Source organism: Acipenser ruthenus, chromosome 3, assembly GCF_902713425.1.
Source record: "Acipenser ruthenus chromosome 3, fAciRut3.2 maternal haplotype, whole genome shotgun sequence".
Taxonomy (NCBI): domain Eukaryota; kingdom Metazoa; phylum Chordata; class Actinopteri; order Acipenseriformes; family Acipenseridae; genus Acipenser; species Acipenser ruthenus.
The window spans coordinates 93968592-93996286 of record NC_081191.1 but is presented as its reverse complement, the minus strand read 5'-3'; the positions used below and the strand labels follow the sequence as shown (position 1 = coordinate 93996286).

Genomic DNA, 27695 nt, shown 5'->3' with positions numbered 1-27695 from the left:
CAGTTTACAAAATACATTTCACAAGGTGGAGATCAGGGATGTAGCTTAGGTCTGCTGGAAATGTTCATGTCATTTTCCATACTCACTTTAATCCAACCTATTTTTCAAAGCTAACTGTGTCTTTACCCATTTCAGGTTTGGATTCCCACCCAGTGGACAGGGTCCTATTCCTAGTCAAGAACGATTTCTCAGCCCCCCACATCAAATGCAAGGCTCAATGTCGGGCTTTCCACAGCAGCTGAGGAGATCTTTATCTGTGGACCTCCCACGACCTATGGGCAATTCACAAATGAATAATCCAATTGGACTCCATCCGCATTTTCCTCCTAGGGGCATGCAGATGCAACAACACAATATCATGGGGCAGCCCTTCATAGAACTACGGCACAGGGCTCCTGAAAGCAGACTGAGACTTCAATTTGGACCTTCTATCATGGCACAAGAAAATGTTATGGATCCATCTTCCCAGAGAACTGGAGGGTTTATGACTGGACAGGAGATGGGGTTTTCTGGAAATCAGGGCTCAAGACTGATGGAACCAATGATGAATCAGCATCCAGGAATGATCAGCCATATGCAGATGTCTACCAGCTTTGAACATATTCCCCTGAACCAGATGCAAATGCATACTGGTCATCCACACGCCCCGCTAATGCGTTCTTTGAGTCATCCGGTAACCAGCGAGACATTCAGTGTTGCTCCTTTAGATTATTTTCCTTCAACATCTGCGGAATCCACTGAGGAGCTTCCACTTGCTAGCCAAGACGTAATTGCAGAGAAACTTGACCCTGATGACTCTGCTGTCAAAGATCTGGATGATGTGGAGGTTAAAGACTTGGATGACGAAGATCTTGAAAACCTCAATCTAGACCCAGAGGATGGAAAAGGAGATGATTTGGATCTGGAAACCAATGACCTTCATCTTGATGACTTCTTACGGTCAGGAAAGTTTGATATTATTGCATATACGGATCCTGAACTTGATTTGGTAGACAAGAAGGATATGTTTAATGAAGAACTTGATCTTAGTGACCCAATAGAGGACCACCCAGAGGCTGTAGAGGAACAGAAAACAGAAAGTAAAGACGAAAATACAAATTCTGCTGATGTCTCCCCAAAGAAGGAAGCTGCTTCAGGAATGAAATTAAAATTGGAGAAAACACCAGAAAGGTTGCAAGATGTAAAACAGGAGAGCAGCAATTCTAATGAGAACACTGATCCTTCTTCCTCAGAGCATACCATAAAAACTGAAGCACATGCACATGCCCATCCACCAACTGACAAGGATCAATCTGAAGAGAGGAATACTGGAAGCCAAGAAAATACTGGAGGCAGCCCAAGCCTGTCAGAAGCATCTGCCCCGTCAAGTACTGGCACCCTGGCTGGTTCAACTCCGGCGCTCCCCAGCTTGCTAATTAAAGATAAAGTTGATAACGCTGAGCTTGGTCCTTTAGGTCCTCCAACTCAAAGCATGTCACCTGCCCATCAGAACCATGTGACAGGCATGCCCCAAAATCCCAATGTCTTGATGACACCCGGGCAAATGCAAGAACGTATTGCAAACCCCAACCTATCAATGGATGAAATAATGGACCACACATTCTCCCAGGGAGCACCGCCACCAGTCAATCCAAACTTCATTCAGGGCCAGGATTTTAATGCTGAGCAACAGATAGGCCCACATATCCCCATGGTGAATCAGTCAGAACCCAATGGCATGTCGGCCACAGAACAAGCATTGATTTCTCAGGCCTTGAGTCAGCAGAACAGAGAGAGGCCATTGCTCCTCGATGAGCAGCCTCTTCTTTTGCAAGATCTGCTAGATCAGGAGAGACAGGAACAGCAGCAACAGAGACAAATGCAAGCCATGGTACACCAGCGATCCAGCGATTCATTCTTCCCAAACATTGGTAAGCTTTATATATGCAATGAAATGTAATTTTTCCAGGATGGAAATACTTGCACAGTGTTTGTTGTTGCCCAGTAAAAATAACAGTTTTATTGAAGCTTAATTTTTACTTCTGCCCATTTCAGTAATACAGACCACATCATATCCATGTCATATAATTGTAGACCATTCAATTACAGATGCAAGTTGTCTTAGATTGTGTTTCCAGAGAAGTTTCAGTCTGGTTTCCGTTCAGGACATAGCACAGAGACTGCGTTAGTAAGGGTCTGTAATGACCTTGGTCTGCTGATTCTAGTCAATTATCTATTTTAGTTTTACTGGGTCTTTCGGCCACTTTTGATACTGTAGACCACAAAATCTTATTGGAGAGAATGCATTATCTTACTGGAATTGGAGGCATTTCCTTGGAGTGATCTTGCTCATATTCATCACACCGGCACCAATTGGTTTCTTTGGGTCATTCATTTTCTGAAACCGGTGAGGTGAAGTATGGCGCTCCACAAGGCTCTGTATAGCGTAGATATGCTCCCCCTTACATCCATCGTTGCTAAATACAATCTTGGATTTCACTGCTACGCTGATGACACACAAACATACTGTTCGTTTCCCACTACATCAGAAATGGCAAATGTTGGTGCATGCTTTTGTGATGTCTAGATTGGACTACTGTAATGCTCTCTTTTCTGGCCTACTGGACTCTACACTACAGCGGCTCCAGCTTGTTCAGAATGCGACAGCTAGAGTGCTAACAGCTCATCGCTCCTGTTCTCAAGTCACTGCACTGGCTTCCTATTAAATTCAGGATTGATTTTAATATCCTGCTTCTTACTTATAAAGCCCTTCATGAATCTGGGCCTTTGTATCTGCAGGATCTGATTGCACCTTATACTCCCAGTCGCACTCTACGGTCCGCAAGTGCTGATCTTTTGGTCATGCCTCGCAGTCACTTAAAATCAGGAGGAGGAAGAGCTTTTAGTTGTTGTGCGCCTCATCTCTGGAACTCTATTCCAAGTGATATCAGAGGTGCAGCTACAATTGAATCTTTTAAGTCGGGTTTAAACATGTATCTGTTTTCACGTGCTTACTGTTAGGCTGGGTTGTTAGCCATTTGTTTTTGGGTCTTGTTCTAGCTGTTTATGAAAATTTGCTTTAACATACTGTGTGATTTACTGTCTTCATCTTTTGTTATTATTTAATTTTATTGCTTTTTAGACTTTGATGCCATTACGGATCCAATAATGAAAGCAAAGATGGTAGCTCTGAAAGGAATCAACAAAGTCATGGTTCAGAACAGTATGGGGATGCCTTCAATGGTCATGAACAGGTATGGAAAACTAGAAGCGCAGTGTATTAATACATGCAAACAGAAATAAAGAATAGCATTAATAACCTGTCATCATTCAGGCAGCCCTTTGTGGAAAGCTTGATGGCAATACACTTGCTCATGTCTGTAAATGCAGAAGACAGTTTAGTCAGCTAGTTCATCAGATCTGTTTTGTGGGTTGGAAAGTCCACAGTAAAATTGCAGTTTCCCAGAACTTATTGCGTCTGCCATTTTTTCCAGGTTTCAGTTTGTGGGTCAACAAATGCCTGAACCAGAAGTGGGTGAAGGGGTGACTGTTCCTCAGCAAGCCATTGGACCGGTAATTTCACATGTTGTTCATTTTCAGTCTGGTCATGGTAAATTAGCTGTGTTCAGTTTTCCAGTAAAGTATCTTCATTTTTAAAATGCATTGCAGGATGGCAAGTTAGCACCACAGATGGCAAGGCCTAATCCTCCCAGTTTTGGTCCTGGGTTTGTTAGTAAGTATGCAACTTTATACTTCAAACTACCTTTCAAGTTATCTTTAAAAATGGACTCCTGGGACCGTATTCACAAAGGTGACTTCAGTCTAAGACTGGATAAGTCGTCAATTTGGACTTATTCACAAACGAGTCTTATTCACAAACGAGTCTTAATGGAATTTTGGTCTTAAGTAAGGTCTTAACTTTAAGACTACCCTGAAGGAGGCTTAAGTCCAGATCTCCCATTGAAACAACTTTTTTTTCTGCCATGGCTCAACAGGCGATAGTATATGATTTATTTGATGACCATCCAGATGAGAATTGCCCTGAGCAATTCTACCCTAAGACTGAATTGAGAAGCCGATACCGTTTTAATAGACAGTCAATTGAAACCCAAACAAATATTTTACATGCCGATCTATCTCCATCAACTAACAGAAGCAATGCAATTCCAGCTTTGTTGTGGGTGATTTTTTTTTTTTTTTAATTATAGTATTAAATATGTTATTGCAATGTAGATCATACCATTAACATTATAACTATAATTAGGGCTGTAATTTTTTATAACAAGCAGCACCAAAAGCACGGCTTGACAGGAATGAAGACTTTATTAGCAGAGGTAGAAACATACAAAGTAACACCAGCTCCGTTGTAGTTTGTGTTAGTTATCTATAGCGTTTTTTTTAGTAGTATTTTTTTTTTAGCAAAAATGTATTTCGAGCTTTCCACAGCTATAAAACAATCTACAACCTGTGTACCCTTTTTCGTTTGTCCTACTACTGTTTATTCCCGTTTTCCCCTCTCCCTGGTGTGTGTGTGTGTGTGTGTGTGTGTGTGTGTGTGTGTGTGTGTGTGTGTGTGTGTGTGTTTATATATATACGATATACTTTTTTTTTTTTTTTACTTAAGTAATTGAGAACCTAACTACTGTAAAATAATTTAACAGGTCAGGTTAATCATATATTTAAATATAATTATAACATTATATTTTTTAATAGAACATTATGAAATTCTATAATAAAATATATACATTTGACATTATTTTATAGTTACATGACATAATGATTTTTCTTAAGCCCCAGTGAAGAAGCAAAATTATCAATCCGAAAGCAGCGGCTTTCTCTTGAGTGAAATACAGTGAAGAAACACTGGTCTAAGTTAAGACCCTCAGAAAATAGTTTCGTGAAACGGATTTAAGCCTCGGTCATAACAAAGGCAGCAGAAGCGACTTAAACCTGTTTTTTGGTCTTAAGCTTAAGTCAGCTTTGTGAATACGGCCCCTGAAGGTTAACATAGAAAGGATTAGCAGATTGTGACATCATTAACTATGTAGTAAATGACATCACAAACACATTCATAGATTTAAATTGAAGTAAGTGAGTGTAGTTACCATGGCATGAAAAGCTTATAAGTACCCCCACTGTTTGTTTTCAAACACACTATCCCTTGACAAAAGAGTGTTAAACATACCGGAACAGCACAAACATTTAAAAATAGAATTAAAAAAGGGATGCTTGTTAGTTTTTCAGTCATTTACAATATATCTTACTGGTATTGAAACAGTAAGGACTACACACAATCCAACTGGATGCATTCTCTGCAACTTGCTGTAGTTTCCGATTTTATTTATTTATTTATTTATTTATTTATTTATTTATTTATATATATATATATATATATATATATATATATATATATATATATATATATATATATATATTTATTATTTATATAAATATATCTGTAGCTATATAATTTGCAATTGTTTGCTTTTTTATTTTATTTTACCAAGTCACTCATATTTTGCACTTGGGACTTATTTTACATGGTTTTTGAATAAACATTATATCTGAATAACATTCAGACAGTCTCCTAATCTTAGGTTTACTTGTGTTGATTAACTAGTAAGAATACTTTTAGCAGTTGAGAGCATTCTGACCTCCAGATGAGCTTGCTCAGTTAAAGCCTGCTGCTCATTCCTCTTAGTAGGCAGGGGTGGTTACAAGGTGTTTTTTGAGAAATATGGTACATCTGCAAAGCAAACTGCCTATAATTAACGCTCTTGTTTAATACTTGTAATATTTGTTTTTTAGATGATGCCCAGAAGAAGCAGTATGAGGAGTGGCTCCAAGACACACAGCAGCTTCTCCAGATGCAGCAGAAGTTTCTGGAAGAACAAATCGGAGTGCACAGGAAGTCAAAAAAGGCACTCTCAGCCAAGCAGCGCACTGCCAAAAAAGCAGGACGAGAATTCCCTGAAGATGATGCAGAGCAACTCAAGCATGTTACTGAGCAGCAGAGTGTGGTCCAGAAACAACTCGAGCAGGTGACTTTCCAGCTAACTGCTTTATACCTACTGTATACTCGTCTTCTCCTCATTCACTAAGACACAATTCGAGCAGGTGACTTTCCAGCTAACTGCTTTACACCTACTGTATACTCGTCTTCTCATTCACGAAGACACAACTCGAGCAGGTGATGACGGGACTTTTTTTTTCCTGTTAATTTTTTTTTCTTGAAGTTTACAGTATTAGGTCTTGTGTTATATGAAAAATACATGTATCCAAACACTGTATATTGTAGATACGGTACTTCACAATAAATCAAAGTTCAAGTACACTTTGAAATCATTGTAATTCACTGCATTATTATGGAATTTATTAGTCTTTTTTTTTTTTTGTACCCTTAGATCCGGAAGCAGCAGAAAGAGCACGCTGAACTGATTGAAGAGTATCGGATTAAACAGCAGCAGCAAGGCACAGGGGCGCCTGCACTTATCCAAGGGGTGCAGTCCCAAGCACCAATGGTACCCGGAGGTCCTCCACCAGTCATGACCCAGCAGAACTTCCCCATATTGCCTCAGCAGATGGAGCAACATCTTGGTCCTATTCCAGGGCAGCCCACCCCCCCTCGAATGCCTGGCGTACCAGGTTGGCACCCTGGGGCTCCCGTCCCAATGGCTGGGCTGAGGATGCAGTCTCAATTGCCCCCCCATATACCTGTGAATCCTGCCCCAGCTGCACAGACTCTTCTGCCAGGGGAGAATGCACCCCAGGCAGTAGCAGCAGCAGAGGCATCCACTGCAGGGAATGGCGCCCATGTGAAATTTGATGACAATAACCCATTCAGCGAGGGTTTCCAAGAGAGGGAGCGGAAAGAGCGTTTGAGAGAGCTGCAGGAGAGGCAAAGGATCCAGCTCATGCAGGAGGTAGAGAGGCAGAGGGCTCTACAGCAGAGACTGGAGTTGGAGCAGCAGCAGCAGCAACAGCAAGGCATTGTGGGCCCGGACATGAGCAGAGCCTCCCTTTCCCAAATGCCATACTTCAACTCGGAACTGCCTCATGACTTCATGCAGAGGCTGCAGCAGCAGCAGCTGCCTACTCAACAGCAAATGGGTAAAATGTTTCCCCAGCAGCAGAGCATGCAGCAAGGCTTTATAAGCCCATCTCCTGGCACCCCGTTCGCGCAGGGCAATGAGCGAAGACACATCATGGGTAATGGACCATTTGGCCCCCCTGACATGCCTGTTGGTGGGCCCAATTTCCAGCCTTTGAACCAGGTAATTCAAGGAGCTAACTTTGTCCAGGGTCAGCCCAGGCCTCCAGCCTTCATGCCCGCCATGTCCCATGGCACAGGCGAAGGACCTCCCTTTGGTATGGAACCGGTAACGCCCCTTCCTCCCAGTTACCCAGGCTCAGGCCAGTCTCTCATTCAGCTGTACTCTAATATAATCCCTGAGGAGAAAGGGAAAAAGAAAAGGAACAGGAAGAAGAAGAAGGAGGACGATGCAGACTCTGTGAAGGTTCCCTCCACGCCCCATTCAGACCTCGCCACCCCTCTGACTCCAAGTGTCTCGGACACGGCTTCCACACCCACGAGGGTTATGGCCTCTGATTCCTTGACCTACAACAAAGGTGAGCCGGAGACACCTGAGTTTTTAGCAGGATCCTCCACTCCCAGGTCTGGTGTAAGCCAGCCGCCCACTGAGCTGGAGCGGCAGCTGTCAGCAAGCAGCAGCAACGGCAACACCACACACCAGCAGGCTCTGGGCCAGCAGTCCAGTATCGGCTCAGAAACAGACCAACAGGAGGCGCCAGCCAAGCTGCTGCACGAAATCAAGCTGGAACAGATGGAAGCCACAGAGTGCCGTGTCCCGAGGGAGTCGAAGGTGGAGGTGTCGGAGATTGTAAAGCTGGAAGGTAAGGAGGGGACTCCACCATACCCTGCTGACCACAGCCCTGCCCACGGTGCGAGTGGAACTGGGGGAAAACTGGAGTCGGGAAATGAGCTGCTGAAACACCTGCTGAAGAGCAAAAACACACCCTCCCTGCTTCCCCAACAGCGGTCAGAAGAGGAGGAGGAGGGAGCACAGAGCACATTGCTACAGAAGCAAAACTACACTGAAGGGGCTGTGGTAAGTAGAGGAGTCGGCTTCAGAAAATCTGACATTTTTGCTTTCCAAACTGTTACAATTTTGAATAAGAAGCTTTAATTCTAACGTGTGTAGTCCTTTTGAAAACCTTACGCCAGTTAGCTGTTTTTTTTTTCTTTGTGCAGTTTTAAGAGGAAGTAGTACAATGCATCTTCACTCTTGTATATGTGCGTGTCTGTGTCTGTCAGTGTGTGTCTGTGTCTGTCTGTGTCTGTCAGTGTGTGTGTCTGTGTCTGTCAGTGTGTGTTTGTGCATTTATTTAGTACAAAAGCTGCTTCCTGACATGGCGACAGTTCATTTACAACAAGGCCCTGTACTTGAATTGGGGTTTTTATCATTTTTTATTATACTTATTTAGGTAAGATGAAGAGAAATTACATTTATTTTATTTGTTGGCTGAAGGAAAAAAACATTTCTGATACAGTTTAAAAGAATACAATAAACTTGTAGTACTAAAGGTGCAGGGAAAGCATGGATGAGCAAATGTTAAGGTTGAGCTGCAATCTTTTATTTCTTTCTTCTGAGATATTGGGCATGCCTTCCAGCTGCCCTGTTGTCAAGGTCTTTAGAAGTACCCTCTGCCATTTTTAAGATTTCTTTTTTCGAGCACTGTTTTTTGACACCTTACTCAGGCATGCAAGGTTAATCGATCAGTTAGTTCTGTAATCGATCACAGGTGTGATTTAATCAGGAATCGATGGAAACCCCTACTTTTGTCCTGCATCCACGTTGAGGCAAGGTCATCCTGAGGTCAAGCCTAGAAATGAGTTGATACTAACTCTCCTCCCTCCACCCCTGTAACAGCCAACTGCGGACAACAAAATGCAAGGAAACCTCAGCCAGGAAGTGCCTCGGCTGCAGCGCACAGACCAGGAGCAGGACAAGAAGAAACAGCGGAACAAACGAGCACCGAAGAGCGGGGAGAAGCCAGCGCCTCGCCCCAAAAAGAGAAAGAAGGATGAGGATGACAGACATGTGCTTTACCCCAACACCGACTCCTTGATGAGTCAGCTTAAACAGGTGTGTGTTCAGTACCCACTCCGTGGTGGGTACACAGGAGTTCTGAAATGTTAATTAGTGGTGCCGTGCTTTGATTTACCATGCACTTCACCATGCGAGCAGAAGGCGGCTTATCCTTTAAAATAAATAAAGAATTCAGGCAAGCACGCTTTATTAGGTGTTCAGTTTTATAACGGAACTCATGTACCACTTTAACAGGCATTTGTTTTGGTTGATGGGGGGGGGGGGGCGGGGGGGGAATAGAATATTAATTAACATAGTTTAGCTTTGGATTATTTTTTATTTTTATTTAATATTGGAGTATGACCTTGATTTTCATTTCTTTTTTTGTATCAATCAATCAATCTTTATTTCTTGTATAGCGCCCTTTGAGAATTAATAAAAGGTAAGATGATAAAATACCCCATTAAATTACATAAATTAAAATAATAAAGTATTTTTAATCTTGCTTTAAAAGGCTGTGACAAAATGTAGATTTTTATACAAAAAAAAAAGAAATAGTATAAAACAGAATGATACTTTATAGAAATGTGTTTTTAATCTTACTTTAAAAGCAGCGAGAGAAGATGCCTCCCTTACAGATCGTGGCAGATCATTCCACATCTCGCGGGGGCTCTAGAGCTGAGCGCTCTGTCACCTGCCTTCTCTCTCTGTATCTGTGGAATACTGAGCAAGCCTTCATCCTGTGATCAAAGAGAGCGAGGCATAAGGGCTCAGCAAATCTCTTAGATAGAGGGGAGCAAGGCCATTTAAAGCTTTATAAGTTAGAAGCAGGACTTTGAAAATCAATCCTAAACTGTACAGGAAGCAATGCTGCGAACACAGGGGTTATGTGTTCACACTTTTTTCTTCTAGTTAAAACTCTGGCAGCAGCATTTTGCTCAAGCTGCAATCGAGACATAACTTGAAATACCAGATAAAAGGGCATTAAATAGTCAACCTTAGATGTTCTAATAATGTAATTATCGTTGTTTTTTTTTTATTTATTTTTTTTTATATCTTAGCAACTTTCTCTCCTGCCTCTAATGGAGCCTCTGGTTGGAGTGAACTTTGCTCACTTCCCTCCCTATGGCAGCGGGCGGCTCAATGGGGAGAACCGGCTCACAGGCACCTTCGGGAGTGCCTCGCTGGATGGGGTCTCAGACTACTACTCCCAGCTCATTTACAAGGTACTGCATTCAGGATTCCGAACCCTAACCATCAATCGTGCGGAATTTCAAATACTAAAAAACTAAACTTGAATGTGTGCTAATTGACATTTTAGTGAAGGAAATGATTTACTATTTTAATTTACAAGGTAAATGTTCTTCTTTGACAGATCATGTTATGTTATGCTGTTGTGAAGCTTGGGTACCAGTGTATGTGAGAGTGAAATGTGTTTCCAGTCTGTGTTCACCTGTAAAAAGGGTCAGACTGTGGTAGACATGCTGATTAGAGATTTGGCTTTTAAATAAGGAAGCCAAAAACAAGTGCCTCTCGCTAGAGCCCCGCAGCGGCACAGGGTTGCTGCGGGATCGTCCCGTGGGACCCACAGATATGATTGCGGGAGTGGGGAAAATGTACGTTGTTGCAGGCAAGACTGGGTGGGCAAACGTTTCAGATTGCGGTAATCAGGAAATTCTTAATTATTTTGTTTGAGCTTCTCATTTATATAAGTGTTTAGCTCCCGCGCTCCGAATCCGGGTCAAGTCAGGTCAGAGAATCATAGGTCTCGTTGTCGTTCTGTGATGTCACATACACAGACTCACTGCTGTATCAAAAAAAGAGAACAGAGTCGAGAAGAAGAAACATGGCAAGTCATACTTTTGGGATACATTTTCAGTTGCAGTCGATGGTTCAGAGAACATCTGGAATTTGTAAGTTGTGACAGGTGTTCAAAGGGTTTACGTTACAGTGGACACAAGACTTGTACCTCAGGAATATGCCGGTGTGTGTGTGTGTGTGTGTGTGTGTGTGTGTGTGTGTGTGTGTGGGTGGTTTCCAGTGGGCAAACCAAACTGCCTTTCCAACTAAAATCTCCTGCAGTCCCCGCTAATGTCAAACAAGAATTGATCAACAAATGTGTAAATGTTGCTTGTGCTGATAGTAGATCATACGATTTTGTAGCTGGCAAAGGTTTCCTTCATTTGGCTCATCATTTAGTTGACACAGCAGCGAAATATGGAAAATTCAATGTGAGCAATGTGTTGCCCCATCCAACCACAGTTTCAATGTGAGCAATGTGTTGCCCCGTCCAACCACAGTTTCATTGTGAGCAATGTGTTGCCCCCTCCAACCACAGTTTTGAGGCATTTGCAAGACAGCGCTACCAATCTGCTCGTAACCATGGTGAAGGAAGTGAAGCCAGTATTGTTGCTCATTCTTATCCACCACTATCCATTATATAAACGATGACTTCAAACTTTAAGCTGGTTCTCCCAAAACTGCCAGTTTTAATATCCGTGCCCTACTCTTCCAACAGCTTTGCTTTTTTGAAATTGTGCTACATTACTGATGAACAGAGTTCTCTTTGTTACTGATCGAGGAGCGAATATCATCGCAGCCCTGCATGGCTGTACCAGGTTTAATTGTAATGCCCATATCCTGAATTATCTGGTCCTTTCCAGTGCCTTTGACCCACGAGTATTAAACATGACAACCCAGCTCACAGAACTCATTGCAGATGCCAAGAAATTGGTCCCATATTAAACATTGTGGTCTGCAGAAGAGTTTGAACAGTCATTGAAGCAAGCTGTTGAGACGAGGTGGAACTAACCTTGATATGCTGGATTCCGTTTTGCAGCAGGATGAAGATATTGCAACGCTGTTCATTGAAATTAACCAGTTTGAGAAGATGGAAGGCATTAATGCAGACACCCTCAAGCCCGTGGTTGCTTTCCTGAAACCTTTAAAGGATGCAACAAATGACCTGGAATCTTTTTTCTTTTTTTTTTCTTTTAAATCTGACAGTTCCACATGTCACAAGTCACCCAATAGTCCGATGGGGCTTCCTTGGTCTGTAAGACTGATGGAGCATTGCACTGCGGCTGAATTGGAACCGCTGCCATCTGAACATCTGTTTGCGCATCCCACTTAGAAGAATTGATTTCCACTGCCACTGCAAAAATGCCTCTTCACATGGTGTACAGAATTGCAGCTTTGTTGCTCGAGGTGTTGACTCACTGCCAATGAGAATGCATTCGATTCTGTATCCCACATGGCCATTTAGCACTATTAACTCTTTGCGGTCCTATGTCAGACCAGGTCCGACATTACAATTTTCCTTTTCCGGTCCGATGTTGGACCCTGTCCAACATCATCAAAAAGACGTAAAACACAGGTCTCTAGTCGTTTTTTCTCCGGAGAAAGCCGAGAAAACCAATCAATGGCCAAGTGAGACCGATAGGAGCCGAGAGAAGCCTAAAAAAAAGGGGCAGTTCTAAGCAATACACATAGCCCCGGCACCACAGAGATAACACGGCCATAAACAAACAAGATAGCTGCTTCTGCATCCAGCGCTCAAAGAATATCACAGACATTTGCAGAGCTTTTTGAGATGTTATAGTAATAAAATAATGACTTGGATTATTGAGGAGTTTGGTGATAAAACGAGTGATCAGGAGATGATTTATCAGTATGCACGACTATGAAGAGGTATGTGAAAAATACAGCGAACAAGGGGTGGGGCGGGGCTGGAGATGCAGTACTGAGTGTCCTGTTGATATGCAATTCCTTTTAATCCTGTTTTACTGTGAAAAAAATACTTTTAAATAGCGGGTCTAAAATAAACTGGGCGTGTGAAAATAAATTGGACCTGACGCGCTGAATAAATGGACTGCAAAGGGTTAATCCTGTTAGGGGCAGTGATAAGGCACCCCCCCCCCCCCCCCCCCCAGAAACACTTCCCACAGTAAGCAAACACTTAACCATTAGTTGCTAGAATAATTTCATTTTTCTGTGAATTTGTTTTTTTTTTGTTTGTTTGTATTTGTTATTTAAAGTGAATGTTGTGTAACATGTGTTTTGTATTTCTCATGTGTAACTGTGTTTTGTTTGTTTTGTTTTTTATATGTATTTTGCAGCAGAACAACTTGAGTAACCCTCCAACCCCGCCAGCCTCTCTCCCACCTACTCCGCCTCCAGTAGCCCGTCAGAAAATGGTTAATGGTTTTGCTACCGCTGAAGAACTTGCAAGCAAAGCTGGTGTGATGAGAGGACCTGATGGTAGTTGCATTTCATTTTGTACTTTTAAGACTGTAGATCTCAAGGATTTGTGAGGGGGGGGTTATAATTGTTTGTTATTTCAGTGATTTGTATTAAAGGGGAAGGGAAACAATGGGAGTTTGTGAGTTACAATGATTCATCAAGTGCTAAAGATAACATTTCCCACTCAAACACCCTTGTATTTATCGTATAACATAATAAAAGACTTTTAGAACTTGGGTATAGATTCTTTCTCGTGAAACGACACCGCTAAAGCCACATCTTGTCCACCTTTGAATCTTTATTGTCACTCTGTATGCAGAAACCTAAATATGCTTGCATACTCATTCTCCCTAGTTCCTGCAAGTGCTGTGTAAAGGTCTGATCAAAAAATCTGCATTGTACACAAACACCTTTTCATGATCCGGCTAAAAATGAGCCGGTATCCAATCCTGTTTTTTGGTCCCATTACAGTACAACCATTTACTTTACTACTAAGTACTATGGACATTTGGAAACTGGACAACTCATGTAAAAGCTACGTTGTATATAAATTACTTTGTTATAATGATATTGTACAAAATCATCAGTAACTCAGAATTACAAAGCTCTGAATCGCATGTTAAAATGTGACATTTTCCAAAGAATTTGCATGAGAGAAATCCCTTGCTTCACATACTTCTCCCGCTGCCTTCTCCAACCAGTGACGTCACAGGAGCAATTTCCAGCAGTGGCGGATTACAATTGAAACCGCTCGTTTTGACATACAGCGATAAAAAACAATTCAAAACAAAACCAAGATTACATTGCTTTCCCATCTATCTTATCTTTTACAAACAAACCGAAAAGTGTTTCCTATCCCCTTTAAGGGTTTATGGTTGTACTTGTTTGCTATAAAAACAGTTTCTAATTACTCTGCTCTACCCTTAGTCACTAAAGGCCTTGGACCCAGACAATTCCATATGCCATTCAGACCCGAGGAAGACTTGCTGGCTAGAGCAATGGCACACGGCCCTAAAACAGTAGACGTGCCTGCCTCCCTGCCCACACCCCCTCACAACAACCAGGAGGAGCTCAGGTGGGTTGCATTGTGGGCCTTTTCACATACAGCTTGATTCTAAACTAACCGAACTGAGTTCACTTGGAAATGAACTGTGGAGGAACATAACTTGTTTTCACAAACGCAGCTCAGTGAAAACGATCTCGGCTCACTTCAAAAGGACTCGGTTCTGTTTGCTGGTTCACTTCAACATGTTTTTTAACTGACTGCTTTCACATTGCACTGAAACAAATGGACTGAGACCACCTCTTGAGGAGGACTCAGTTTGGTTCGATTAAAACAAACTGAAATTCACATCAGCTTCTAAAATTAACCGAACCGCACTCGGGTTGAAATAAAATCAGCCCAAACCAACCAAGTGTGAATGATCTGTGTTGCGTTGTACCTAACTTCCAACTTGAGATCTTTTTACAAAATACATTTGATGTCCCTGTTTTTCTTTTTTACATCTTTTAATTTCAGTGTTTAAACAGAAGCTATTCTTTCATTTTGAATTTAACGTGTACTCTTGAAGCGCTTTGACCCTGTGTTTGTGCTTGTCTCCAGAGGGCAGGATCACTGTGATGAACGGGACTCCCCAGACAGCTTCGTCCCCTCCTCCTCCCCGGAGAGTGTGCTGGGAATGGAGGTGCGCCACTATCCTGACCTGTCTGTGGTGAAGCAGGAACCCCCGGACCCTGCCCCCTCCCCAGTCATCCCCATCCTGCCAAGCTGCAGTGGGAAAGGTGAAGGAGAGGAGCGAGCTGTAGCGATAGCACTAGTGCTGCTTGAACTGCAGTCTTGGTGTTAGCACTTAAACAAGAACACAAGGATTATTAGAAAGAGATCAATAATAACAGTTCACAAATTCATTAATTCATGCAATTCATCTGTGTTTGTTTATTTGTGTTTTTGCGCAGAGTTTAAAAGTATTAAGTATTGATAGCAGCATCATGGCTTTATATGGTGATGCTCTGATGACTGACTTTTTTGTTTTGTTTTCAGGATCTGAATTCAGGCGCTGTGATGTGAAAATGGAGCCTTCTGGTGTGTTTTTTGGGCCTGAGTTTGGGCAGCCTGCAAACTGTTCACAAGCTGGTCTTGTATCCATAGCGATTACACTGAACCCAGCCGCTGCAGGGGTAAGACGCACCAGATTCCACAATTCACTTTTTTCCCTCCCTTAATTTACTAATATGTAAATGTGACTCTCAAAATGAAAGATGATAGCTGACCATTTATCATACCCCCTTTTTTTTTTTTTTTTTTTTTAATTGCAGCATATTACCCATTTAAGTGCCATTGTCCTCATTTGAGGACATGCTACGCTGTCATTTTGTGGAGCATTTTTAACTTGCATCTACCTGTTTTTAAATGTTCTCTAACTATATTGTTATGATAACTTACTCCTAATTTTCTTAACTGCAAAAGTTCTCTAAATGTAACGTATTTCTGCAAATCCAGCTTTTCAGATGATTTTATGATGCCTCAATATAAAATAAGAAACTGAAGCCAAAAATGTATACATTTCTTGGTGTTTTCCTCCCTACAGTGATGATAAAGCTTCATTTGGGGTGAAATTGCACTGGTCTGATTACAGCCATATCTAACTTGACTGTTCTCACAAACGATTTCATTTTAATTCTGTGAAGAAATATTGATTTTACAATGTGTCAAATTGCATAAATACAGCTTGTGGTGTTTGTGTTTTTTTTTTTTTTTTTTTTTTTTTTTTTCTATATATATGACTGTGGTACTTAATGGGTTACTGTGGTAGTTTTTAAAACCAAATCTTTGTTTCTGGTAGAACATCAACGGGGTTGTAGCAGCTGTGGCCGATCTCCTGCGTGTGAAACTCCCCAACAGCTATGAGGCTAACGCTGCTCCGGACAGGCCGCCCGCGGCCCTGCTCAACAGCATGAAGATGCAGCACCACCATCGGTTTGAGCACAGGCCTCCGCCGCTCTTCTCTGGGGCAGGCTCTGGGCAGCCAGCGATCATGAGGTTCATGAGGCCTTCTGGACCTTCAGGAATGTTCCAGCCTCAGGTTCGCTTCACGCCGATCAACAGCGGTGAGCAGGGTTTTACTGTTAACATTAAAAACATGTAGATAGGATGTTTAGGGTTAAGCATACCAAACAAAAAGAAAGAGAGAGAGAGTAGGAATGGATCAACAGAACCAGAGTTTCAATTACAAATAGCGAGTGGATGTCCATTCATCATGATACTGAGAAATGGTCCCAATAAAATGCCACGGTATTTAAGTAATGCCAAGAATGAGAAATGTGGGGCTTCAGAGTGGCGCATCCAGTAAAGGCACTCTGCCCGGAGTGCAGGATGAGCCCTATAGCCAGTTCGAATCCAGGCTATGCTACTGCCGACCGTGGACAGGAGTTCCCAGGGGACGGCATACAATTGGCCGGGCTGGGAGGGTTTAAGTCGGCTGGGGAATCCTTGGCTCACCGCACACCAGCGACCCCTGTGGTTGGCCAGGTGCCTGCAGGCCTGCCTGTGTGCAATTCAGAACTGTGTGGTCCTCTGACTCTGTAGTTCTTTAATGACTTCACGGCGGGCTTCCAGTGCGAAAAAAAAAGCGGATGGCTGACAGCACTCGTTTCGGAGGACGCGAGTGCTCGTCTTCGTCTCTCCCGAGTTAGTGCAGGGGTTGCAGTGGTGAGCTGGGCTGAATAATTGGGCATTCCAAATTGAGAGAAAATCAGGGGTAAAATAATTGCTGATTTCAAATAAAAAAATTAAAAAAAAGAATGTGAAATGTAGATTTGAAATCCTAGTTGCCAGTCTTGTCTTGGCTCCCTACAGGGAGCCCGACATTGACCTTTGCGCTCCTGCCCGCTAGGGAGGAAAAGCCTCTAGTTATACAGGAGTGTGAAAATGTATTATTATTATTATTATTATTATTATTTATTTCTTAGCTGACGCCCTTATCCAGGGCGACTTACAATTGTTACAAGATATCACATTATTTTTACATACAATTACCCATTTATACAGTTGGGTTTTTACTGGAGCAATCTAGGTAAAGTACCTTGCTCAAGGGTACAGCAGCAGTGTCCCCACCGGGATTTGAACCCACGACCCTCTGGTCAAGAGTCCAGAGCCCTAACCACTACTCCACACTGCTGCCCCATACTGCTGTATTAGAACACCATTGATATCCTTTATATACCTAAGTGCATGAAAACCTCACGGTGTGAGAATTTCAATCTTTGGTCAGTAATCTGTGATATAGAATAGGCAGTCGTGTGAAAATGTTAGACCAATTTGTACTTTTAATTAGACATCTGCAACATCTTCTAAAAAGCCTTGTGCATTTTACAATGTGTGGCCTTTAATCGCTAGTTTGCCTATTTTTCCAAGATTTCCGATGACAGTGGTTTGATTTCATATGCACAAGCAATCAAAGCTACAGAAACAATGGGGTGTTGTATAAAATGTGCACACTACTGTAGTTTGCATCCCCATGCTACAGATACCCTTACTGGTCCAAGCTGGGCCACTCCTTTAGAATCATGTGATGAGGATCAGTCCTTCTCACTCTGCAAATAGGTTACAGCGGTGAAGTGACATTCAAAACAGGACAGCACATAAAAAATAACCTGTTGTGAAGTTTACTTGCTTAAATGTGGGATTGTTCTTGTCCTTTAGGTTCCATTGTGGGTAAAAGAGACGAGCAGTTTGTGAAAGGAAACCCTGGATCAAAACCACAGTGGTGTTGTCACTGCAAGGTTGTTGTTCTTGGAAATGGAGTTTGTAAATCTGCCAAAGATCTGCCTTTCAATAAACAGGTACAGTCTGCAAGAACAGAAAGGTGCAACGAATACGAAGAACACTGTGCTCAAGCATAGCTGTAAAGTAAGCATGTTTTCAACCCAGGACACAGAGGAACAAGGAATTGATAAAGTGGGGTACATTGGACCTTGTGTAGAAGAGATGTATGTTCTGAGTCTGGAACAACATTGTATCTCACACCATGAAAATGCTCGTGTTTAGATATTGTTAGGAAAACAGAGTGTAAGCAGAGTTCACAGGGTTCAGCTTCACACACAAACAGTTAGGCAAGATATACAAGACAGGCACTCATTCAAGCTAGTGAGAAAAGCTACTTGACAGACCATTGCCATACCTGAGTTTTCTCCCAGAACATAGGGAGGTAATTGATCATTATCTGATTTGTGTTTATAACTCGGTGCTACATTGTTGTGCCTAACGATAATGTTTGAGCTATATGTGTGTTGGAATCAATAAATGGAAACTTACTAACATAGCAATTGGTATTATGTGCACTTATTTGCAGCCATCAGATTAGTTTCATTGCATACGCACAATGAATGTATAGGGGGGTGATGTGCTTGTTCACGTTCCCGATAGCTCTGTGGTGGGTGATGTCTGTTACTAACAGATTTACTCTTTGTAGATGAAGACACAGAAGGATTTTGTTTTTTACCCTTCAGAGCCCCCAGTAGACCCTGATACATGTTAGTTTATGTTAAGCACCAACTGTTGAACGCAGGATATTTGGGCTTTACGTTTCCATAGCTCAGTCATATTGTACTTTCACTGGGAATCTAAAGTGTGTGCTCTGTGCGTATATATTTTGAATTCTTAGTGTTTATTTTCTCGCTGGTTGAATCCCTGTGCATTTTTTAATACAAAGATTCCTAGTGCCCAGAGGCATAGAATATTGTCTCTCTTATATAAATGCAATTCCTTTGGTACTGGGAATATAAATAGAAAAATAATACAAAAACGAGAACAAAAATAAAATAACTTGAAATTGAAATTCCTTAACTCTTTGCAGCCCTGTTTTAAAGGGTGTTTGTATTTCTTTGAGTTAACAAACGGTTACATTTATTTTGGGTTTGCAGGTTTGCTTTATTTAAATCTGTGACACCTGTGATGTTCATATGATATATATGATATATATGTACATTTAATAACTCCTTTTGACATCAGCAGAGGTTTGTGCACAAGCAGACTTTTGATCTTTGATTGTCTTTAGAGAGTTGCTGTTAATCCTTCACTTGTGTTTCCCAGGACTTGCACGAGGACCCGGGGAGATCAGAGGTGAACATGGTCTTCTGCAGCCACAACTGCTTTGTTCTGTATTCCACAGGCATGCAGGCCAAAGCCACAGATACGCAGGTATGAATAGGCAATGGTGTTGGAACACCCAGCTGAAGAGAACACTCTTGTGTGGGGTTAAGAGTAGAGTTGGCCCTTTACTATTTATCTTTCACATTCATTTGCATGAAGTCTTTCATTTAATTTTCCATTTGGCAAAACCCTATGGAAATCCGCAGGACAGTAACACACTTTCTTTCATAACAAGTGACCCATTCTTAAGCTTGTAACAGCTTGGATGATCTCCCACATTGGATCTCTGTATTTTATTGAGTTATTTGCTTATGTTTGGGTTGCTAAATGTTTCCTACATGACCTGATCAGCAGCTCGCGGTCCCTACATGAACGATCAGCAGCTCGCGGTCCCTACATGAACGATCAGCAGCTCGCGGTCCCTACATGAACGATCAGCAGCTCGCGGTCCCTACATGAACGATCAGCAGCTCGCGGTCCCTACATGAACGATCAGCAGCTCGCGGTCCCTACATGACCTGATCAGCAGCTCGCGATTCCTACATGAACGATCAGCAGCTCGCGGTCCCTACATGAACGATCAGCAGCTCGCGGTCCCTACATGAACGATCAGCAGCTCGCGGTCCCTACATGACCTGATCAGCAGCTCGCGATTCCTACATGAACGATCAGCAGCTCGCGGTCCCTACATGAACGATCAGCAGCTCGCGGTCCCTACATGAACGATCAGCAGCTCGTTTTGTAACCAAGACTTTTTAAACTGAAACTTGCAAATGAAGACAAATGCAAACATACACTCAGACAGGGTTGGGGTCAGTTCCTTTTTCAATTCCAGTTCCCTTTTTAATCAATTTCAATTCCAAGCCCTTCTAAGGAATTCCTTTGAAGGAATTGGAATTGATTAAAAAGGAATTGGAATTGAAAAAGAAATTGACCCCAGCCCTGCACGTGGGGAAATGTAACTTAAAGATGGTACCCCCGTTTAAATAAGTGCAAGACTAGAACAAGAAGGACATCCTAAATGTGTAGTTTTATGGTTATGGCAGTTTTATAATTTATGACAAGCTGCTGTCAGACTCTTTCATATTAACCACCACAAATGAGTCAGGCTTCTATTGCTCGGAGAAAATATTCTGGTGTGACTTTATTAAACATGCCAAATATTAGCGTGTGCAGAAACAGTTAACGTGTCATAGGTACAAATATTATCCAAATTCAGAGGGTATATAGTATTCCTTTAACTGGTTTCCTATGTGAACAAAATGAGCAAAAAAGGGGGCCTGTAGAATCATGCAGTTGCTTTGATTTAAGTCTAGCACACACCCTTACACCTCCTCCAAGCTGTCAGTGTGCAGAAGTCATAGAGCTGGGAATACAATCAAGTGTATGTGGACCACTTTATTAACAGATTGACGATGCACATGACAAAGTGTGCACGTGTTCAGTGCAAAACATTGTGCAGATGTTTCAAACCCCCATGTGACCTTCCGCAAAGTAGAACAACATCTCTCATATAGCCAACATGAAACACATGTGTATTAGTCAATTATTGATGATAGTTGGCAAAGCTCACATTGAGGATGATTATTGAAAGTTACAGGGAACTAGAATTAAATAGCAGATCCCATTTTTAATCCTATTTAAACTGTGGAATTATCACACAGCTAGTCTTTTTTTAAATGCATCTTTTAGTTGTCTACTGGAGTGACTTCCATCTTCTATGCAAGAAAAGTCTCTGGGAAGTAAAAAAAACAGTGGTTAAAGAAATGGGCTTGTAACCACGAGGTCCCCGGTTCAAATCCCACCTCGGCCACTGACTCATTGTGTGACCCTGAGCAAGTCACTTAACCTCCTTGTGCTCCGTCTTTCGGGTGAGACGTAATTGTAAGTGACTCTGCAGCTGATGCATAGTTCACACACCCTAGTCTCTGTAAGTTGCCTTAGGTAAAGGCGTCTGCTAAATAAACAAATAATCTTCATGCTAAGAGCACTTGATTTTGAACTGTGAAGAAGCTAATCTGGTGAATTCTACCGTCATCTTGCAGGAAGCAACCTCTGCTCAGCTGGATTCCACGCCCTCAAAAACTTTTCACCAGTACAGCAACAATACCTCCACATTGGACGTCCATTGTCTGCCACAGTTACAGCCGAAGGAATCCCCAGCACCAACTCCTCCCATCACATTTCCCCAGGCTTCCTCGGAGATGATGAAGCTGGAGTCCAAGCCAGACGAGCTGAAGGTCACAGTGAAGTTGAAGTCGCGGCCGAGAGCTGTGCAGGCGAGTGTGGACGAGTCCCGGCCATTGAGCAAAAGGTGGAAGGGCATGCGCTGGAGGAAGTGGAGTGTCCAGATTGTGATCCCCAAGGGCAACTTGAAGCTGCCTTGCGAGGGGGAGATCACTGAGCTCCTGAAGAGGCTGGGCACCTCGCTGAGGCCGGAGCCCCTGCCCAAGGACCACAGGAAGTGCTGCTTCTGCCATGAAGAGGGGGACGGCATCACTGACGGGCCCGCCAGGCTCCTCAACCTGGACCTGGACCTCTGGGTTCACTTGAACTGTGCCCTGTGGTCTTCGGAAGTGTACGAGACGCAGGCTGGAGCCCTGATCAACGTGGAGCTGGCACTGCGCCGGGGTCTGTCCATGAAGTGCTTGTACTGCCAGAAGATGGGAGCCACCAGCGGCTGCCAGCGGCTACGGTGCACAAACATCTACCACTTCACCTGTGCCCTCAGGGCCCAGTGCATGTTCTTCAAAGACAAGACCATGCTGTGCCACATGCACAGGCCACGGGGGGGCGCCCCTGAGCATGAGCTGAGGTACTTTGCCGTGTTCCGCAGGGTGTACGTGCAGCGGGACGAGGTGAAGCAGATCGCCAGCATCGTGCAGCGTGGAGAGCGAGACCACACCTTCCGCGTGGGCAGCCTCATCTTCCACGCCATTGGTCAGCTCCTCCCTCAGCAAATGAAGGCCTTCCACACCGCCACTGCCATCTTTCCCGTGGGCTACGAGGCCAGCCGACTGTACTGGAGCATGCGCTATAGCAACCGCCGCTGCCAGTACATGTGCTCCATCGACGAGAGGGACAGCCAGCCAGAGTTCATCATCAGAGTGGTGGAGCAGGGTCACGAAGATCTGGTCCTGACTGATACAACTCCCAAAGGTAAGGAAGCAAGGGATCTCTATAAACACTGAGAATATACTCACATTTGCATGTTCCAATTTAGTCAGATATGCAGATTTTCATTGTTGCGTTTTGTTTTTAACCTTGTTCTCGTATTTGATTGTTTTGACTAGGAGTGTGGGATAAAGTCTTGGAGCCTGTGGCTGAACGTCGGAATGAATCGGGCACACTGAAACTATTTCAGGCTTATCTCAAAGGAGAGGATCTCTTTGGCCTCACAGTCTCTGCGGTGGTTAGGATAGCAGAATCTGTAAGTGCTTAACCTCACTCAGCTTTTCAGTCTTTTGTTTCCAGGTTGTGTATAAGTAAGGATACCAGAGTCTGATGATGATAATGAAAATACATTTGCTTAAATAACCTAAGCTTAATATGTTAATGTCAAGTTTTGCGACAGTTATTATGCAAGAGTCTTAAATTGTCATTAAACATATAATGCTTGTTTTTATTCCTAACCAGGAGTCGCCATAGCTGGCCCTTCCACTCCTGGTCTTTGTTCCAGCCCTGTTCTAAATTGTTTAATTGAAATACAGTCTGCATGAAGGTTGAATTGGTTAATTATCACATTGTTAGCTGTTAAACCTGAAGTGGGATGGCCCTCCAGGACTGTGATTGGATAGCCCTGTTGTACACATATTAATATGTCATTGCCTGTGTTTGTAGTGGGGGAGGGGGGAGGAGACGGTCTCGCACATTCTCATTGTGATCTTGTTTCAGCTCCCAGGGGTTGAGGCATGTGGAAGCTACATTTTCCGCTATGGGCGCAATCCTTTGATGCAACTGCCTCTGTCCATCAACCCCACAGGCAGTGCACGCTCTCAGCCTAAAACCAGCTCCCATGTCAAGAGGTTTGTGTTAAGGTATTTTGTTTGATTTCAACTTCAAATAATAACATCCTGGGTTTGAAGCCTTGTCGCTTGTGGTGTTTGTTTCTTTCACTAACAATAATCCTGTGTCCCTGGCTATATGTGCATTAATGTTACAGCTGAAGGTGCTAAACATGCGTGTGTGTTTGTATATGTATGTATACAGTGGTTTGCAGAAGTATTCACCCCCTACCAATAATGTCACATTTTTTTGAATTACAAATAATTTATGCACAGTTTTTCAAACAAACTTTTTTTATTCAAAGCTGTAGTGGTTAAGCTAAATACTGTTATATGAGGAGGGGGTTAAATGTCAGCAAAGCTTGCAAAGAAAATGTACAAAATGAAATTTACTGGTTGCATAAGTATTCACCCCCTTAAGTCAGTACTTGGTAGAAGCACCTTTTGCAGCAATTACTGCTATGAGTCTTTTTAGATAGGTCTCTACTAGTTTTGCACAGCAGGATGGTGACATTTTTGCCCATTCTTCACGGGGAAAATTGCTCCAGTTCTGATAAGTTTGTTGGGAATCGTTGATGGACTGCAATCTTCAAGTCTTGCCATAAATTTTCGATTGGATTCAAGTCAGGACTTTGGCTGAGCCACTCAAGAACATTAATTCTCTTCTTGTTCAACCACTCCAGTGTGGCTTTGGCTTTGTGCTTCGGGTCATTGTCCTGCTGAAATATGAATTTCCTCCCCAGTTTCAGAGTCTTGGCTGACTCAAACAGGGTTTCCTCAAGGATTCACAAGGATCCATTCTCCCCTCTATCCTGACAAGCTTCCCAGTCCCTGCTGAAGAGAAGCATCCCCATAACATGATGCTGCCACCACCATGCTTGACAGTTGGGATGGTGTTGACTGGGTGATGTGCAGTGTTCGGCTTGCGCCAGACATAACGCTTGGGATTTAGACCGAAAAGTTCAATTTTTGTCTCGTCTGACTACAAAACCTTTTTCCACATGTCTGCAGAATCATCTACATGCTTTTTTGCAAATGCCATACGTGCTTTAAGATGAGGCTTTTTGAGTAATGGCTTCTTTCTTGCCACCCGTCCATACAGGCCAGCTTTTTGTAGGGACCGGCTTATTGACTCCCATCTCAGACACAGAACTTTGCAGATCTCTCAAGGTCATTGTTGGCTTCAGAGTGACATCCCGGACCAGTTTCCTGCTTGCCCGGCTGCTCAGTTTGGGAGGGCGACCTGATCTGGGTAGTGTCCTGGTGGTATGATACATCTTCCACTTCTTAATGATGGACTTCACTGTGCTGAGAGGGATAATCAGCGCCTTTTGAAATTTTCTTGTACCCATCTCCTGCTCTGTGCCTCTCTACCACTTTATCCCTGACTTATTTCGAAAGCTCCTTGGTCTTCATGGTTGCTTTGTTGGATCACTATGCGAGTTGCAGCTGGAAAGTCTTTATATACCTGAGGGAAATTTTCTACACGTTTGTGACCTTTCAAACAAATCATTTGCACCTGAGCTGATTTAGGGCTGCAGTAGCAAAGGGGTTGAATACTTATGTAACTGAGATTAATCTGTTTCTCTCTGGAAATCTTACTTATTTATATTCTATATGCATTTTTTAACTTTATCAATGTGGAGTAGTTTGTGTAGATTCTACATGTAAAGTCTAATTTGAAAGCGTTGTGGAGTACGCTCAGGTGCCAACAAAATGTGAAAACTTTGCAAGGGGGTGAATAGTTCTGCAAACCAATGTATATATGTATATGTATGTACGTACATGCATGCGTGTATTTTTTTGGTGTGTCCAATGTGCAAACATCTGTGTGTGTGTGTGTGTGAGCTTCCCGACAACCTTGGTGTCTTGTTGTGTATTGGCTGTCGTTTCGCTGTGTGTGTGTTTTAATTTGTGAATGTGTGTTGTTTTGTGAAGAACTTCATTTTTTTGTCTCTTCTCCCATCCCCCCCCCCAATCCTTACAGGCCTCATACACTGAACAGCACCAGCACATCCAAGTCCTTTCAGAGCACAGTCACTGGAGAGCTGAACGCACCGTACAGCAAGCAGTTTGTCCATTCCAAGTCCTCACAATACCGCAAAATGAAAACCGAGTGGAAGGGCAATGTGTATTTGGGTCGTTCTCGCATACAGGTCAGTAAAGTCATAGAATATGAGTGAAAAAAAGAAAGAAACCACGTCCAGCAGTACACAAACAGCCCTTCTGTTTATTGTGCTAAGCTTCCATATTTCCATTTATCACAAACATTATTGACTTCTGTCTTTTATTACCTTTAAAAATGATCTAGCAGAATGACGTCATTCTTTTAATACAACTCCCAAGCAACCCATATTTAAACCATGACTGAGTTGCTGTGGGTTACATATTACATAAACCCCATAGCATACTTGGTATACTATTATACTGTGTAAAAAGTGCCCAGGCTGTATCTGCACATTTGTATAAGGGTGCAGATTTGAGATTTGTCCTAATGAAGTATCGTTACTGCTGTGTGTTTGGAGTCATGTGAGCTGGAGTGTTCCTGTGTTTCCAGGGGCTGGGATTGTACGCTGCCAGAGACATTGAAAAGCACACAATGGTCATTGAATACATGGGAACAGTCATCCGCAATGAGGTGGCAAACAGGAAGGAAAAGCACTATGAATCTCAGGTATTGTAGAGTACAATGCATTGCTAAAGGTTTGCACGAAAATGTGTTGGTAATGTTAAACCAGTCTGCACTTGCATGGAGTAACAGCTCAACAACTCATTTCTGTTATAATTAGTAAGATAACAGAAACAAACTGTAGTCACGTAGGCTCTGAGCTACTAGAGTATAAATGCCAGGCATAGAGGAGACTGACAGAGAAGCTCCCAATACCTCCAGATCAACGGGACCATTGTTGTAGCATCTGAGGCTGTCTCTCCAGGGGTTCAGGTAATCTGATCGATTAATACTAGTGGCACGTATTGTATCCAAACAATAGCCTTCAATGTAGAATGTAATGTGGGTATTTGGAACTAATAAATGGTAAACACTGTTAAAATTTGAAACATGGTCTGGTCTCAACCTTATAGTATAACAAAGTAGTTAATTCCACATTTACCTTGATTTTATAAACCTTACAGTATGGCTGCTGCTCACATCCCAGAACAAGCAAAAGCACCCAAACAGCTTCCAGGTATTGCTTTACTGGGGTGCATTGTCTGCACTAGAATTCTAAACAAGGTGTGACTGAAAAGCCGTACGGATTTCAACGTTACTAAAGATAGCTTGGTATTAATTGTAGCGTTGTGACCCCTCATTTGTATTTGTCCCTTTGTGTTTAGAATCGCGGCGTGTTCATGTTTCGAATGGACAGCGAACACGTGATTGACGCCACTCTGACAGGAGGTCCCGCAAGGTGGGTGTGTTCTCCAGCAGGGTTTGTCAGCTGCTTTGTTTTCAATGAGTTCAGTTGTGTGAATCTGTTTATATGTTTGTTTATATGCTCTCAAACTGTCATCAACCATCGCTGCAGTTTGTCTTGCTTTTTTTCGAGATGAATGGTTATTGTACTGTTTATTTAATTGTAGGTAACAATTATTCCATAGATCTTAAATATTATGCATGTCCATTTGTTACACAGGTCTCAAATGCGTAGTTTTAAAACACGTGTTCTAGTAAATATATATTTTTATTAAACATGATATCTGGTACTACACTAGGTTAAATAAATCTTTGTTTGCAAACCATGCTTTCAGATTGGGTTGCGCTTTCTTGGTCATTACACCTACAGGGTAAAATTGTCCCCATCCCTTCAACAGCATCTATCCTGTCGGTTACCAGCCAGCTGCTTCCTCCATTGACTGACATGTTTTCAGCCAGTAACATACTTTGTCCCAGATTTTCTGCAAATAAGGCATGGAAACCAATAACTTCCTTTAGCCTAATGTAGTACCAGATAGAATGTTTGTAAAATGAAAAAATACATGTTTGCTAGAGCGTGTTTATTGAAAACCTGCTGATCTGAGACTTGTGCAGCTAATAGAATTTCAGAACAGATTTATGGAATCATTTTTTGAGCTGCAATCACGAGAAACTAACTTGCTCTGTATTTGTAACGGGACAGCATGCCATCTCCAGTAGTATTCCTGGAAGTGTGTGGTTTAATCCCCTTGGTCTCTACAGACACATGCAGCTCGTTAATAATTCCTGTAATTGGC

General features: G+C 42.6%; 1 protein-coding gene across 17 annotated transcripts in view; it reads left to right on the top strand.

Annotated features, from left to right (window-relative positions):
- The window catches only part of LOC117394699 (histone-lysine N-methyltransferase 2C-like), a 147718-nt gene that overhangs the window by 117744 nt on the left and 2279 nt on the right, over nucleotides 1-27695 (top strand). For 14 of the 17 annotated variants that reach the window (XM_059018926.1, XM_059018942.1, XM_059018939.1 and 11 more), the window contains 21 exons: nucleotides 136-1910; nucleotides 3122-3233; nucleotides 3474-3552; nucleotides 3649-3712; nucleotides 5788-6020; nucleotides 6384-8108; nucleotides 8931-9146; nucleotides 10151-10315; nucleotides 13208-13349; nucleotides 14259-14406; nucleotides 14935-15113; nucleotides 15373-15509; nucleotides 16175-16439; nucleotides 18034-18173; nucleotides 19423-19530; nucleotides 21528-22641; nucleotides 22776-22912; nucleotides 23377-23519; nucleotides 25474-25642; nucleotides 26044-26160; nucleotides 26820-26893. In XM_059018926.1, coding sequence (XP_058874909.1) covers nucleotides 136-1910; nucleotides 3122-3233; nucleotides 3474-3552; nucleotides 3649-3712; nucleotides 5788-6020; nucleotides 6384-8108; nucleotides 8931-9146; nucleotides 10151-10315; nucleotides 13208-13349; nucleotides 14259-14406; nucleotides 14935-15113; nucleotides 15373-15509; nucleotides 16175-16439; nucleotides 18034-18173; nucleotides 19423-19530; nucleotides 21528-22641; nucleotides 22776-22912; nucleotides 23377-23519; nucleotides 25474-25642; nucleotides 26044-26160; nucleotides 26820-26893 — 7242 coding nt within the window. The remainder of the gene's footprint in view (nucleotides 1-135; nucleotides 1911-3121; nucleotides 3234-3473; nucleotides 3553-3648; nucleotides 3713-5787; nucleotides 6021-6383; nucleotides 8109-8930; nucleotides 9147-10150; nucleotides 10316-13207; nucleotides 13350-14258; nucleotides 14407-14934; nucleotides 15114-15372; nucleotides 15510-16174; nucleotides 16440-18033; nucleotides 18174-19422; nucleotides 19531-21527; nucleotides 22642-22775; nucleotides 22913-23376; nucleotides 23520-25473; nucleotides 25643-26043; nucleotides 26161-26819; nucleotides 26894-27695) is intronic. The other 3 variants (XM_059018957.1, XM_059018929.1, XM_059018925.1) reach the window with 2 other exon arrangements.